The sequence below is a fragment of the Meriones unguiculatus genome, chromosome 10 (genome assembly GCF_030254825.1).
Source record: "Meriones unguiculatus strain TT.TT164.6M chromosome 10, Bangor_MerUng_6.1, whole genome shotgun sequence".
NCBI lineage: Eukaryota > Metazoa > Chordata > Mammalia > Rodentia > Muridae > Meriones > Meriones unguiculatus.
In genome coordinates, this window is record NC_083358.1 from 46,381,140 (window position 1) to 46,398,777 (window position 17,638).

The 17,638-nt window shown below is 37.7% G+C and overlaps 1 protein-coding gene across 5 annotated transcripts in view; it reads right to left on the bottom strand.

Moving 5' to 3' along the window:
• The window catches only part of Depdc1 (DEP domain containing 1), a 29,652-nt gene extending 13,447 nt beyond the window's left edge, over positions 1-16,205 (bottom strand). For all 5 annotated transcript variants that reach the window (XM_060392418.1, XM_060392417.1, XM_060392416.1 and 2 more), the window contains exons 1-6: positions 16,092-16,205; positions 14,074-14,339; positions 3,110-3,251; positions 1,561-1,682; positions 1,041-1,171; positions 252-299 (exon numbers count right to left, since the gene is read on the bottom strand). In XM_060392418.1, the coding sequence (XP_060248401.1) occupies positions 252-299; positions 1,041-1,171; positions 1,561-1,682; positions 3,110-3,251; positions 14,074-14,339; positions 16,092-16,139 (757 nt within the window). In that variant the 5' untranslated portion in view covers positions 16,140-16,205. The remainder of the gene's footprint in view (positions 1-251; positions 300-1,040; positions 1,172-1,560; positions 1,683-3,109; positions 3,252-14,073; positions 14,340-16,091) is intronic.
• Positions 16,206-17,638: the final 1,433 nt, after the last annotated feature.

Genomic DNA, 17,638 nt, shown 5'->3' on the forward strand with positions numbered 1-17,638 from the left:
CAATTTTTAAGCCTTTGGGCCTCACTGTGGCAATTAATCTTATATGTCTCTTAGTCTATGATTTATTTGAATTGAGCCATTAATGATACATTCTATTTACAAAATCACTTTTTGCATAGGAAATAAAGAGCTTATAATCAATTCTACTCATTGACTATCATTTGACTCATAATTTTAAATATTTTCTTCATTCTTGTTAAACACTAACAATATCACACAGACACACACCACATACTTGCAGTTTAACTTACAGTTTGCTAGGCACTTCATAGCAGACAATACCCAGTGTGGAAGATCCTCTAGATTAAAAAATAAATGCAAAAAATGTATATTAAGCCAGGAAGTTTTAATGATATAACTTTTTTTTTTAACTTTATACCTGGCATAGCACCAAGGACATCTACTGATCCAGCACAAATAAATATTTTAAAATACAAATATTTGAAAAAGTTATAAAGATCTTGAGTTTGACTCTGTATATGATACTTAAAACAAGTAACTACCCAAAATCAAGAATTAATTATCTAGGAGAGAGTTGTTTAGATATAAATTAAATTTCATCTTTATCTACTCTACTACTTCTCTTTAGCCCCACTTTAGTTCTATTGCTATGCTACATGACTATTACTGATTTAGGTGTCTTTCACTGAAATTAACCATGTCTGAATATCAGGTTACTATACACTGAAGCCTACTTGACATATTTAAGTTGGCACCAATATCCAGCTTGCTCATCACTAACTTTTTAGCAAAATATGTGACATATTGTAGGTCTTTATCATGAGTATTGCTAATAATAATAGTCTTTATTGTCTATTTTATTGTCACTGTTATTTTTTTAAGTCATGTATTAATTCACTTTAGCAACTAATTTTTATGCTAGCATGAATATTTACTTTAAAAAATTCCATCATTATTGCTAAATGAATGTGCCCTTGGAAAGGGTTCTACTTTCTATATCTAGATTTTTCCATCACTCCGTAAATACAACTTTGGTTATCAAATCTGAAAAGATTCCAAATTCTTTTCTAAACACCTACCTGATTTGTCTTGTAATATAACCACACCATGCTTACTTGCATTGGCCATGTTGTACATTATATATTGAGGAATTATTTGGTTTGGGTTTATGAGTTCCTCTATTGATGGCACACCTAAAATGGTTCGCAGGCTAAAAAGAAGAGTATGAACAATTTTTTTCTTTATAAAATAAGAGACATAGACTATAAAGTGAGCAACAAACAAAGCTACCAAAGTACTTTATTTTTCTCTTAATAAAAATTCAAGTATTATATTAACTATCTACTTTTGCACATATATTTACAAAATTCAGAGGAATCCAATAAATATCCCAAACTACAGTGATGACTTTAATTAAAAAGGTAAAACTTTTCTCTTTATACTATACTAGATCAGTACAAAAAGTAATTACTAAAAAATATACATATTTAATTTCTAAGCTTTGAAAAATAATGTTTTATTCATGTGCATATTTGGGTGAAAAAATAAAATTAATAATCCACATACTTCAGAATCTATCATAAATTAATTTTGTCTTACTAGATCATAATAATGTATCTCCAAACTTCTTCAATATCTTCCTGGCTTATTTCTCTGTTTTCAGGTGCATTTTCTTGATCTTCACTGATTATTCTTTCATGATTTATCTTTTCTTTATTTTCCTGAAGGAAAAAAAAATACCTTGGGTTGTTACAGTCTATATTTAAACTACAGGAATGTTGAACACATTTAACACAGATTGTATATATGTGTGTTTGTGTGTATGTGTGTGTAGGACTGAAGTTGACATTGAGTGTCCTCTTTGATGGATCTCCACTTTATTTATTGAGGTGTTTTTTTTCATGCTTAGTAGTTTTATTAGTCAAAGTCTACTGTGGAGTTACATACAAAGTGTCTGAAAAGTAATAGGACACATAGTTTTCAGTTTTGCAGCTTTCCCAACACATGTAAATGAACTTCATGTCTAGGTACTTTATAATTTGGTTATCATTATAAAAGAGACAAGTTGAAGAGTTATATAATTCTAGGGCTATTGTTTAAATCATGAATATGCTGCAAATGCAGTGTCTTAGTCTCTAATCTGGTCCTACTAGGTGGTGGAACCTTTAAGAGGCAAGACCTCATGGAAAGGAACTGAATCATAGGCAGCAGGATGTTGGGGGAGCTACTGGTATCCCAAACTAGAACACTTTTCTTTCTTTCATTTTCCAATTTCCACAAGTAGCTTCCTCCTACACCTGCTCCTATAATGATTGCAGTGCCTTGTTATAAAACCAAGAGTAATAGGGATTAACCAGGCCACAGAAGAAGACAACCGCAATCAGTCCTGATGGGACCTGATAGGCTAGGCTCAAATAAAAGGGGAGGAAGACCTCACCTATCTGTAGACTAGGAGAGGAGCATAGGGGAAGAAGAAGGAGGGAGGATGGGATTGGAAGGAGACGAGAGAGGGGGGGCCACAGCTGGGATACAAATTGAATAAATTACAATAAATGATAATAATAAAAAAATTAAAAAAAAGAATGTAGAAGGAGGAAAAAAAAGAACTCCAACCCTTGGAAACACTAGAAAAATTAATATAGGCATTAACTTGTATGTTCTTTCTTACTATGTACTTCCTCAAGATAACCATTAAATAATGTGGAAATGTTCAACTATGTGTAGGCTTGTTGACATTTTTACAATGGAACATATATATATTTGTATACAAATAAATGTGTTCTTTAAAAGTAATTTTTTAAAAAAGAATATAAACTGAAACTTTGCCTACATGAAGACTGAGTCTCAGGTATTTTATGACAATGGTGGAAATCTGGTTAACACACCAAATAGGAAGAATAACAATGACAAAATATTAAATACAAAAAGCCTTTTCAAGAATACCTCATATTCTGTATTATACTGTATTCAACACTGTTTCTGCAAGTTCCAAACACATTCACATATTTTTTTCTTTGTTTTTAGATTTTTAACTTATGAGATTTCAGTATTGGCTTCAAATATTTAAGCATCACTTACGTTTAATGACACTATTATCAAACAAATGGTAATGCTATGCAAACAACTGGTTAAAAAAACAACATTTTACCTGAGAAAACTGTAATCCATGCTTCTTAGGAGTTTTATGAGACAAGTTTTGTAATTTAAAAATACCATCTTTATCTGTGCTATTTTTTCTGATTTCTATATGTCTTTGTGGAAGAGTTTTAAATGGAGAAGTTGCAGGAAATCTAGTTTAAAAATAATATGGAGTTAAACAGGATATGATAACAAAATCATTTTTAGATTATATTTTAAAAGTCACAAAGAATCTGATTTACTTAAATTATCAAGTAATGAAGAATCTAGATAAATCAGTAATACATTAAATCTTTATAGTAGTTTCTTCCTTTCTTAAGAATACTGTGGGGGGGGCAAGATGGTGGCACCGGGATGACTCTCGTTCTGACCAGCAGCACAGCAGGATCAGCACAGTGACCAGCTGTCAGAACTTGCAGCCATAAAACACAAGTGATTGTGTTTCCCAGGTTAGAGGATACCCCATGGTGGGGGATTCAATCAGCTTTAACTCACCCAGCTAAACCGAGGAAGAGATCCCGGTTCCGCCAGGCGCTTGGTCGCCAGCCCAGAGCCAGCGTGCTCTGATCACTGTCCCAGACTGAACTGTGGGCACCACAATATCAGAGACTAAAATTTCCAGTCGAGAGATAACCCCACAGTGTAGGAAACGATTGAGACCAACCTTAGGTCACCCAGACATCCCCTGGAAAAGACTTGGGTTCCACGGGCACCCAGGAGCCAGCCCAGAGCCAGAGCAGGGGACCCAGGCGCCAGCACAGAGCCCTCCCTGAGCACCTGATTCACTGCTCCAGATAAAACTGTGGGCCCCAGGGGACCAGAGACTGAGTTTCTCTGTCGGGTGCAAACCCACAGGGAGGGGAACAGTTGGTCTGAAATCAGAGCATTCAGCTGATACCACCACCCCAAAAAAGTCTCGGGAAAAGTTACCCAGTTTCGGCAGACACCCAGGCACCCAATCCCCATAAAGGCAGAAAGGCGGAGCCACGTAAGTCTGTGCCTGCAGGTTCTACTCGCCATCACAGACAGAGAGGCTATCCCTAAAGCAAAGACTGGGTGTCCCTGTCAGGAGGAAACCACACAGCAGGGGAGAGGGGATCATCAGGTCCAACGCTCAGGACACCCAGCTCCAAAAGACTTTCTGGATTCACGCAGACTCTAGGCTCTAGCCTTCTACTGCAGGCAGGAGCGCTGTGCTCATCTGCCATTATTGAGTACCAACAGGGCACTGGGGCACACAGCTGCATCCTCAGACCTACAAAAGCCAGAGAGCCATTATAGCAGCCCTCAGATACTGCGCCAAGGATCAAACAGTTATCCCTAGTAGACTGACAAAACTGTGGGAATCCCTGGTTCTTCAAGAGGGCTGCACCCAAAAATTAAACCTTAAGAGCAACAGCTGCTGCTCACTAAATTCAGAGCAAGAAACCCAGCAGCAGGACAGCCATCACCAGGATCTCTCCTGATGAGAGGAGAGCCTTCCTGAACACCACAGTTACCATACAGGTCCATACACCTGAAGTGAACTATGACAATTCCTGAGAAGCACCACCATTCAGTTGACCATACCCAAAAAGCAGAGGAGAACTTCAGAACCCTGCCAAGTGGATTCTCCCTGCCCCAGGACTCAGCAGGCACCAGAAATTAACAGACAACACCTGAGACAGAGAGATGGGTAGAGGCCATCGAAAAAGCAACCAACAAAAGGCAAAACAATATGGCATCCCCAGAACCCAGTTATCCAGGGGCAAGTAGCCCTGGACACCCTAACATAAGTGAAATTCAAGATGACCTTACATCTATGCTTATGAAGAAGTTAATGGAGGAACTAAATAAAATGCGTGAAGAATTAGGGGAAGATATAATAAAACAGATTATGGTCATCTGTAAAGAAATACAGGAAGATGCAGCCAAACAGTTTGTGTCACTGAAATAAATAAAAGAAACAGAGGAACGTTCAAACAAACACCTGAAGAAATTGAAGGAAACACAGGAAAATACAGTCAGACAGGTGAAAGAAATCAACAAAATGGTTCAAGATCTGAAGATAGAATTGGAAGAATTAAAGAAAACACAAATGGAGGAAATCATGGAGAGGGAGAACCTACAAAAGAAAACAGGAACTACAGAGGTAAGCATAACCAACAGACTAAAAGAGATGGAAGAAAGAATCTCAGGTGTGGAAGATACAATGGAAGAAATTGATGTATCCGTCAAAGAAAATAATAAATCTAAAAAATTCCTGACACAAATCATCCAAGAAATCCAAGACAACATAAAAAGACAAAACCTAAGAATAATAGGAAGAGAGGAAAAAGAAGATTCCCTCCTCCAAGGCCCAGAAAATATTTTCAACAAAATTATTGAAGAAAATTTCCCCAACTTAAAGGGAAAAAGGCCAAGTAACATATAATGGCAAACACATCAGAATCACACCTGACTTCTCAACAGAAACTATGAAAGCCAGAAGAGCCTGGATGTATATCATGCAGACCCTAAGAGAACACAGATGTCAGCCTAGTCTACTGTGGCCAGCAAAACCCTCAGTCCTCATAGGTGGAGAAAACAAGATATTCAACAACAAAAACAAATTTCAACAATACCTACACACAAATCCAGTGTTACAGAAGATACTAGAAGGAAAAATACAACCCAAAAAACTAACTACTTTCAAGAAATCACAGGAAATTGCCGGGGCCAGCCAGCAGAGTCCAACGGTTCTTGAGTCAGGAGTGAGGATTAAAATTAATAAAATAAACAAACAGCACATAGGAAACTTTTTAAAGGTCCAGACTCCACAGCCAAAGCAAAAGGCAGGCTGCCGCATCAAGCTGCAGGAACAGCAAATCTCTACCTCCAGGCCTCTGACCTCTTTATTTGTGAGGAGTTTCTTTTAGCCAGTAAAACGTCTCAGAATAATGGGTTAATTTCCACAAGGAGCCTGAGGAAGAGGTGTGACCCTCACAAGCTATCCCATCTGCTGTCACAAACAAAAGGAGATGGACTTGCAAGTTCTTTGCCATTAGTAAAGCCCTGCTAAAAGTCATCTCTCCATCAAGATTTAAATATCAAAGGAGGTGGCTGGAGTCACGGCTCCCAACAGGAAATAAATTACCTCCCTACAGCAAAACAAAAAGTAGCCACACACACAAACACACTACCATGGCCAACATCAATATCAAAGGATCTAACAGCCACTGGTCATTAATCTCCCTCAACATCAATAGACTCAATTCTCCAATAAAAAGACACAGATTAACAGAATGGATGTGTAAACAAGACCCAACAATCTGTTGCATACAAAAAAACACACCTAAATCACAAAGATAGACATTACCTGAGAGTAAAGGGCTGGAAGACTGTTTTCCAAGCAAATGGACCCAAGAAGCAAGCAGGAGTAGCCATTCTAATATCTAATAAAGTAGATTTTCAACCAAAATCAATCAAAAGAGATAGAGAAGGACACTTCATACTCATCAAGGGAAAATTCCACCAGGAAGATATCATAATCCTGAACATCTATGCCCCAAATGCAAGGGCACCCACATTTGTAAAAGAAACTTTAATAAAACTTAAACCACACATAGAACCCCACACATTCATAGTGGGAGACTTCAACACCCCACTCTCAACAAAGGACAAGTCAACAAAACAGAAATTAAACAAAGAAACAATAACTCTGACAGAGGTCACGAATCAAATGGACCTCACGGACATCTACAGAACCTTTCACGCAAACCCAAAAGAATTTACATTCTTCTCAGTACCTCATGGAATCTTCTCCAAAATAGACCATATAGTTGGTCACAAAGCAAGCCTCAACAGATACAAGAAGATTGAAATAATCCCTTGTATGCTATCTGATCACCATGGACTAAAATTGGACTTCAATGACAAAAATAGCCAAAGGGTTACACACATATGGAAACTGAACAACTTGTTACTAAATGACAGCTGGGACAGAGAAGAAATAAAGAAAGAAATTAAAGACCTCCTAGAATTCAATGAAAATGAAGGCACAACATACCCAAACTTATGGGACATAATTAAAGCAGTGCTAAGAGGAAAGTTCATAGGACTAAGTGCTTTCAAAAAGAAATTCAAAACATCTCATGCAAGCAACTTAATGGCTCACTTAAAAGCCCTAGAAAAAAAAAAAGAAGCAGACACACCAAAGAGGAATAGACGGCAGGAAATAATCAAAATCAGGGCTGAAATCAATCAATGAGAAACAAATAAAACAATTCAAAGAATCAATGAAACCAAGAGCTGGTTCTTTGAGAAAATCAACAAGATAGACAAACCCTTAGCCAAACTAACAAAAAGGCAGAGAGACACTATCCAAATTAACAACATCAGAAATGAAAAGGGAGCCATAACCACAGATATTGAAGAAATCCAAACAATAATTAGGTCTTACTTCCAAAGTCTATATGCCACAAAATTTGAAAATCTAAATGAAATGGACAATTTTCTTGACCGATTCTACATGCCAAAGGTGAATCGAGACCAGGTAAACCAATTAAATAATCCTATATCTCCTAAGGAAATAAAAGCTGTCATCAAAAGTCTACCATGCATAAAAAGCCCAGGGCCAGATGGTTTCCCCGCAGAATTCGACCAGACCTTCAAAGAAGAGCTAACACCAATACTCTTCAAACTATTCCACAAGGTAGAAACAGAAGCAACACTATCAAACTCATTCTATGAAGCCACAGTCACCTTGGTACCTAAACCTTACAAAGACCCAACAAAGAAACAGAATTTCAGGCCAATCTCCTTCATGAACATTGATGCAAAAATACTCAATAAAATACTTGCAAACCGAATACAAGAACACATCAAAGATATCATCCACTATGACCAAGTAGGCTTCCTCCCAGGCACGTAGGGGTGGTTCAATATACGGAAATCCATCAATGTGATCCACCACATTAACAAACAGAAAGAAAAAAACCACATGATAATTTCCTTAGATTCTGTAAACGCATTTGACAAAATCCAACATCCATTCATGTTTAAAGTATTAGAGAGATCAGGGATACAAGGCACATACCTGAACATAGTAAAGGCGATATACAGCAAGCCTATAGCCAACACCAAACTCAACGGAGAGAAACCTAAATCATTCCCACTGAAATCAGGGACAAGGCAAGGCTGTCCACTCTCTCCATATCTCTTCAACATTGTTCTTGAAGTCCTGGCTAGAGCAATAAGACAACTGAAGGAGATCAAGGGAATACAAATTGGAAAGGAAGAAGTCCAAGTATCACTGTTTGCAGATGATATGATAATATACCTGAGTGACCCCCAAAATTCTACCAGGGAACCCTTACTGCTGATTAACATGTTCAGCAAAGTGGCTGGATACAAAATTAACTCAAAAAAATCAGTAGCCTTCCTGTATACAAAAGACAAAAGGGCTGAGAGAGAAATTAGGGAAACCACACCCTTCACAATAGCCACAAAGGACATAAAGTACCTTGGTGTGAACCTAACCAAGCAAGTCAAAGACTTGTATGAAAAAATTTCCAGTCTCTGAAGAAAGAATTAGAAGAAGATATCAGAAGATGGAAAGATCTCCCATGCTCCTGGCTTGGCAGGATTAATATAATAAAAATGGCCATCGTACCAAAAGCAATCTACAGATTCAATGCAATTCCCATCAAATTACCAACACAATTCTTTACAGACCTGGAAAGAAAAATTCTCACCTCCATATGGAACGAGAAACCCAGAATTGCTAAAACAATTCTCTACAGTAAAAGATCTTCAGGAGGTATCTCCATTCCTGATCTCACGCTGTACTATAGAGCAACAATACTAAAAACTTCATGGTACTGGCATAGATACAGACTGGTGGATCAATGGAATTGAATAGAAGAGCCTGCCATAAATCCACACTCTTACAGACACCTGATTTTTGACAAAGATGCCAAATCCATTCAATGAAAAAAAGATAGCATCTTCAACAAATGATGCTTGTCTAACTGGAAGTCTACATGTAGAAAAATGCAAATAGATCCATACTTATCACCCTGCACAAAACTAAATTCCAAGTGGATTAAAGACCTCAACTTAAAACCAGACACACTAAGCTGCTTAGAAGAAAAAATGGGGAATACCCTTGCACTCATTGGCATAGGAGACAACCTCCTGAACAGAACACCAACAGCACAGGCTCTACCATCAACAATAAATGGGACCTCATGAAACTAAAAAGCTTCTGTAAAGCAAAGGACACTGTCCTCAGAACAAAATGACAACCTACAGATTGGGAAAGGATCTTCACCAACCCTATATCTGACAGAGGGCTAATATCCAATATATATAAAGAACTAAAGAAGTTAAACAGCAAAAAATCAAGTAATCCAATTAAAAAATGGGGTACAGAGCTAAACAGAGAATTCTCTGCAGAGGAATATCAAATGGCAGAGAAACACTTACGAAATGCTCAACCTCATTCGCCATCAGGGAAATGCAAATCAAAACGACTCAGATTTCACCTTACACCCATCAGAATGGCTAAGATCAAAAACTCAAGAGACAGCATATACTGGAGAGGTTGTGGAGAAAGGGAAACCCTCCTCCACTGCTGGTGGGAATGTAAACTTGTACAACTACTCTGGAAAGCAATTTGGTGCTTTCTCAGACAACTAGGAATAGCGCTTCCTCAAGATCCAGCTATACCACTCCTAGGCATATACCCAAAAGATTCTGAAGTACACAATAAGGACATCTGCACAACCATGTTTGTAGCAGCCTTATTTGTAATAGCCAGAAGCTGGAAACAGCCCCGATGCTCCTCAGTGGAGTAATGGATGCACAAATTGTGGTATATCTACACAATGGAATATTACTCAGCAATAAAAAAACAGGGAAATCATGAAATTTGTAGATAAATGGTGGGATCTGGAAATGATCATCCTAAGTGAGCTATCCCAGAAGCAGAAAGATGTACCCGGTATATATTCACTCATATAGACATATAATATAGGATAAACCTACTAAAATCTGTACACCTAAAGAAACTAATCAAGAGGGAGGACTCTTGCTAAAATGCTCAATTCCTATCCAGAAAGGCAAAGACGATGGACATCAGAAGAAGGAGAAAAGAGGGAACAAAGCACAAAGGACCTCTAAAAGGCTCTGACTGCAGACTATCAATGCAGATGCTGAGACTTATGGCCAACCTTTGGGCAGAGTGCAGGGAATCTTATGAAAGAAGTTGGAAACAGTAAGATCTGGAAAGGACAGGAACTCCACAAGGAGAGCAACAGAACCAGAACCAAAAAATCTGAGCACAGGGGTCTTTCCTGAGACTGGTATTCCAACCAAGGACTATGCATGGAGATAACCTAAGACCCCTGCACAGATGTAGCCCATGGCAGTTCAGTATCCAAGTGGGTTCCATTGTAATAGGAACAGGGACTGTCTCTGACATGAACTGATTGGCCTGCTCTTTAATTAGCACCCCCTGAGGGAGAAGCAGCATTACCAGGACGCAGAAGAAGACAATGCAGCCACTCCTGTTGAGACCTAAGTTAGTAGGATCATAAGGAAGGAAAAGAAGTCCTCCCCTATCAGTGGACTTGGGGAGGGGCATGCATGCAGAGGGTGGAAGAAAGGAGGGATTGGGAAGGAAGGAAGGAGAGAACCACAGGGGGGATACAAAGTGAATAAAGTGTAATTAATAAAGAAAAAAAAAGTATAAAGTGCACATTTCAGTTTTGCTTATGTACAGTGCTGGGTTACAATAGGTACTAATTTGGTTTAAGAAGTAACACATAAATAGCTCTACAAAACTGTTTTGAATCTCTTTGAAAAAAAGAAAAGTCATAGCTGGTCAGTGGTGGTATATACATCTTTAATCCCAGCACTTAGGAGACAGAGATGACAGAGCTCTGGGAGTTCAAGGCTAGGATGCTTTCAGGATAGCCAGGGCTATACAGAGAAACCATTTCTTGAAAAACAAACAAACAACAACAACAACAACAACAAAAAACAAACAAGCAAGCAAACAAATCATAGTTTGTATATAATACCTCCAGCCTTTGACAGCTTGTTCCAATTTTAGTATTTAGTCACCCTTCTTTTGAATATGGTACATTTTATTTTTCATCTTACTATAAAGCATTTCAATGATACAAACAAGAACAGAATATAAACCAGCATGCATGTATGTAACCATCAAATAATAGAATTTTTGATATTTTAGCAACTAGTTGTCATTTTTTAAGTGTAAGAAAGTCTTTGCCTATTTAAATTCTTACCCCACTCCTGAGGGAAATCACAAACTGATTTTGCCTTTTATGTGTTTAGGCTTTTAATAAATATATGTAGACAGTATAGTTTTGTGTATTTTTCTTTTTTGGTATCTTTTATCATATTCTAAATTTATACTTAATGTTTTAGAGGGATTAAAAACTTTCTTTACTGTAATATAATTTTTATATTATCACATAAGAATTTTATTTTTCATCCTGAGGTGTTTAAAACAGGTATAACATTTTGTTTTTAAAGACATGGAATTTTAAATATGTATCTGTGAGTAGGTATATATACGTTTAGGGCAGGTTCCTTCAGGCGTCAGAGGCTTCATCATTTTATGACAAGTTACTATAATAATGCTACATTATAAAAGTAAGCTCCATGAATCTGCTTAGCAATTAGAGAACTTATGAAACTTAAGGTCAATAATAATGTCACTGAAATGTGATAAAAACCTTTTATAACATAAAAAAACACTAGTATATGTTATCCTTCCAACTTCCTATTTTATTATACACTATTCAACATTCAAAAAATTTTGAACTTTGTAGCTCACTACTTTCAATCATACAGTTTTCTACATAGTTTTAATTGACTTAAGAGCAGCAATACTAGGTCCAAATCTTCACTTGCCCTTCTCTCTCCCAGCTCTAATCCCCCAGCCTCATCTCAAGCTCTGTAGCAGACTGCCAATTGACATCTCCCTCTCCTCCTCACCATCCCTTTGTCTCACCTCCAACTTCTAAAGAATTCTCTGGGAAGCAGATAAGCCAGGAAAGCAGGCAGGCAATCTTTGGATCTCCACTCTCTTTCCTCTCCTACAAACCCAACCAAGTCTCATCTCAAGCTTTGTGGCCTCTCCTTTCTCTTTGTTCCCATTCCCAGAGAACAAGGCAGATATTGGTGGCACACCCTACTTTTATCCCTCTTGTGGGTCCTCTCAGCATCTGCCATTTCTAGTACATCTCTAACTGTCAGCTCCCAATACCAAGAAACATATTCTAACCAGAAGGAACCCTCAGTGGGTACAATTGGCAGGATCTAAGGGGATTTCCCTACCAGACAATTTCAGCCACCACTCTCCTAAGACCCAGAGAGAACAACAGAAAACAATTTTCTAATGCTGATTTCTCTACTCCACTACCAGGTTTCAACAGGGACATTGCATTGTGGTATTTATTCTAAGCATTACCTGTCTCAAGTTTGTGTAAGCATGCCACCATTTGTTCTCTGTATTTTTAATAAAACAACCAGCCAATGCTGTGCAATGGAAAGAATAGGGTGAGACATCCTGGTCCAGAGGGGATAAGAAGTGAGTGGGAGGGGTGAGAGAGCAGAGATCCACAGGACCAGATTTGTAACCATGAGGAGAGATGAATCAGATCTAAGATATGACTAAAAGCAAGTATAATGGATAAAAACTGAATGGTAGGAAAACTACGAGGGCTTGGAGGTTTAGAATGGAGTCATCATTTTCCAGCATTGTGCTCTAGGTTAACTAAATACATCCTAGTCTCTGTGATTTGGGTTTACAGCTGGTTTAGGAATAACCGCTGTTTAACTAAAACATAAATCAATATTAAACATTAATATTCAACAACAAATGGTGTACCAGTATATGGCAGAATTTACAGTAATCTAGCAAGAACTTACATAGAAAGTAAAACTATACAGCAGTTTTTCAGTTCTGTTCCTTAAAAACAAAGCAAAGGCAGTTCTTAACTAGGAGCTTGCACATTTCTGAGTAGACAGACCCCCTGCAGAGGAGCAAGGCTTCTCCGCAGCAGGCTGTAGAAAAACAAAAATCGATACATACAAACCCCAGAGAGACAGTTTCTTTAGGTAGAGAAAAAAGTGGCTCTTTAACAAGGAAGTTTCATTAAGCTAGACGTTGCCTGCAAAAGCAGAAAGCAAAATCCCTTTGAGACAGGGTTCTTACTGGAGCAAACATTTGTGGACCCAATAACTTCCCAGAATGAGGAAAGGGTCAGAGCAAGGCAGAAAAAAAATCTCTCCCAGGAAGCAGGAACCAGAGACAGACTGAAAAGCCTCAAGCATCTGAACTGGTAATATCTGAAAGGGAAGCTGGGTCTAAGAAAGTAAAGTCCTTAGGGAAAGATTTTGAGATTTAAAAAGATAATTTTCTATGTTGAAAATGAAGAAAGACACAATGGCACAGTGCTTCTGTATACCATTTGAGTTTGTTTCTCTTAGCATTCAAATAATTTTTTTCACTAATGATTTCGGTTTTATATATCCTCTTTGGGAAAAATCAGGATAAGAGACTTGGAGAAAGAAGAGACTGACTGAGAACATAGATGCTAAATTAAAGGCTATAGCACAGAGATTGGGGGAATCTTTGAATCAAAACAGAGAGCCTTCATAGCAATCTAATCGGGTACTTTACAATAACACCAAAAGAAGTGCTTCCAGATGAGCTTCTTTATATTTATTTTTATTTTTGAAGTGAAAATATAATTACACAATTTTCCCCTTCTGTCTTCCCTCCAAATCCTTCCCCCTCCTTGCTCTCCCACAGCCTGCTCAATCCGTATAAAGTTATTTGTATATATATGATTTCAGGTATGACCACTTGGTATTGGAAACTATTTTGTTCTTTACCAGGGAAGACTATTTCTTTTTAGAAGGATGCTGAAAGCAGAGGTATTAATTAGGTTTTGTAATGACATATCTATTAAGTACCTGAATAGTTGATTGTTGTCATCAAGGTTTTCGGATCCCCATTTACCTTTGATGTCTTCAATCACATGATTTTTAAGAAATTTTCTCAATAATTGAATAGTCTGTTGTCTTGTAACTTCAGGACCAAAATTACTATTACTTCTTAATAGATCATAAAGCCAATCTACTGCTTCACCTGCAGTGAAACAATTGCTATATTTTTTAAAATGTTGTCTATGTTTTCTTAAAGGCATTCCTATTCGAAAAGATGTGGTTACTTCATTCCACTGTAAAGAGAAGAAAAATACTTTAAAAATTTATAGCAAAAATGAAATCTCATTGTTTTGGGTATATAGCAAGTTCCAGGCTAGTTTGGACTACATGAGGCCTTATCTCAAAATAACCAAAAGGAACTTAAAAAAATCATTAGAGAAAGAAAATTCTTTATTTCACAGCCCATTATACTGTAAATATTCCTGAAGGGGGAAAAAAAAACACCTTACCTGTGCTATATAAAATCTTATGTCTAGTTTGTGACATCAGCACTAGAACATAAAGGTAGATATAATGAACACATCACTTTTTAATAGAAAAATATATGTTAGGAATCAGATTGCTGACAGTATTTATCAGAATATTACTTATATTCTGTTTATAGAATATTTGTGACACAGTAGTAGTATAAGTAATATATTATATATAAGTAATATACTGGCATCACAACACTTAATTTACAGCTGAAAACAGTAACTTTAATTCTTTTCCTCCCAAACCTCTTCATTGCTTACATTCAAGAAACTTTTTTGAACTCCTTCACAACCTGTTGTGCTGAGTATACAGTAGTAAAGTGACACGTGCCTCTGCACTAAAAGACACCACAGGATACTTTTGAAATGTGATGTAGCACGGTAGATTTTTAAGGTCCCTGGGTGAAACATTTAGGATATGCTTAAGCTTTATTTCTTGTTTATTAATTTTTGTTCTTTTCCTCTCTGTACCACAATTATATGTTATATTAATACTTAAAGCAATAAAAAAAAGCCTACTTTATGTAAAGTATTTGTAAGTACTTGGCAAACATTTTTAGTGTTTGTGCTTTCATCTAAGATAGTACATTTTTAATATGACAGGACTACCTCACTATGGTACACTGCAGAACTAAATTCCAGCCTTTCTATTGATAAACATAACCACCAACTAACTTGTTGAGCAGTAGAATATATGTTAAGATCACCATGCCAGAAAGAGGTTCATTTTCTAGTTCTTCCATTTACCATTTATGTGGCTTTAGGAGCGTTCCCTCTTTGAACCTTGGTAAAGTAGGAAGACATTTGTGAGAGGATAATTTGCTTGTTATTCCATAGACTACCACACATTCTTATATACGGTGATTTTTAGAAAATCTCTTAAAGCAGGTATGTATTGTACCATTGTACCAATGCGGAAACTGAGGCTAGGTGAATCTTTTAATGTCATATAGCAAGAAGTATAGGACAGGAAATCCAAATGCACAACCTCAGTGACCACTAAAAGTGGTTACTAAAAGCATTCTGCGTTTAGGTTCAACAGTTCTTTCCTAATGCTACTTAACAAATTCTACAGTCAGTAAACCAGACTGTCATGCTTGGGCTTCCAGACTTGAAACTTTAAATTTCTTAAATTTGAGAGGCAGCAAATCACTCGTAAAAACAAAAACAAAAACGGTAAGACTGGTATTTGAGAAGGGGGGGATATCTGAAGAGTTGTCTCGCAAAGTCAGAAAGTAGTGCAGCTTTGAGGTACTGCACTTTGGATCTGAAGCTGAGAGAAACCAGAGTGGAGTGCAACTCAAAGAAAGGGACATTCTGTGCCATTAGTTTTCCTCAGCACCTTTCTCACAAATCTTGGCGCCTTGAGTCCCTCAGGATATCAGATCCCCGGCTTATCATGGAATCTAGTAATTCTGCGTCTCCTCAGGAAACTTAAATCACTCACACACCCCAGTCCTCCAGATTCCTCTGGACACCTAGGTTTCTGGTCCCTCTCCTCCACGTTCTTACCAGCTTGGTGGCCCGGTAAGGCCCAAGAGGAGCATCCCGACCCTCCATGCTGTCAGTGCGGAGTTGAGCCCATGGAAGCGGCGGAAACAGCGCTGCAGCAGGAACCTCTGTAGGCCGAAGTTGGTGACTGAAAAACTGCAGCGCTGCTGATTTGAATATCTTGGAGCGAAGCTGATTGGCGGCGCCATTGAGTCACATGATGCTGTAAGGAGAGGCGGGCTCTGTGACGTGTGCACAGCCTGTCTGTGCAGCCCAGATCCAAAAGGATTGTATAGCTCATGAACCGTATATCAGCAAAAACGATTCTTTCTTCCTGATTCTAGGGGCTCTTCAGCAGTGTTAATATAAACCAGGCGGGCTTTATCCGGACGCTGCACCTAAAAGGCTGGCCTCTGTGTCTGTGTCTGTGTGTGTGTGTGTGTGTGTGTGTGTGTGTGTGTTTTCTTTCAACCTCCCTCCCTGCCTTTCTTACACACACTTTAGTAATAGCTATGGTTAGGGTCTAAGTGAAATTAATTCGTCTTCATGCATGACTGCAATTGAGTATAAGCACATCTTCCTAAGCACACACACGCAAGACTTAGAAAAGGTGTAAAACTTGTTTTCGTTAAGAAAATCTACTGTGAAATCCTTAGATGCCAGCTTATGTTTACACACACTTGAAACACTACTGGGGTATTTAAAAATGTATCTACAACAAGCATCAGTCGTCAAATGACAAACTAAAGTGAACTAAGAGTTGGAGAGACTTGCATAAAGTCTCAGGACCCCTTGCTAGATTTCAGACTTCGTACTTTAATAAGAAATAAAAAGTTAACGCTCTGTAAGTATTTGATTGCAGGAATTCTTCAGGACAGCGACTGAGAGATTGCTTTAGAGTATCCTGAGTCAAACTTACTACTATCTTCTTGAAACTATCCATGAATGTTTTCAAAATATCTTCGAAACTGGGCTACCTGTTGACATCCCTCAGAAAAGAATTGGGTAGGGAGGGTCATTGGACTCTAACTTGAGTATCCAACCAATTCTTCCAGCTGACTGTATTTAATTCTGTGTTAACTATACTTTCAAGACCTGTATGCAATTTGTAGTGTCTCTCTGACTCTCACTTAGGGACCAAGATGACAGTTCTCATCTACTGTTCCAGAGCCATGTCTGCCTGCCTGCTGCCATGATTCCAAACCACGATGGTATTGAACTCTTTGAGATCACAAATCAAAAATAAATTTTCTTTTGTAAGTTGCCTTGGTCTTTGTGTCTTATCAAAGCAATAGAAAAACTAATAAAGACAGTTCTTTTAAATTTTGTTTTGTTTTGGTTGTTAAAGTAGTACCTTAATATTACTTTGTTTTGGTCTCTTTCCTTGCATCTCTTCTTTTTGAATAATTCTAATTTATACATGTGAACTTTTACATTTTATAAATTCATTTCATAGTTAATATATATCTTTAGCTTATTTCTATATATCCATTCACATCAAATAGTTTCCACTCATATCCTCATTCTGTGTACTTTTGCTTTTCATTAGAAGTCTTTTGTCTTTTCTC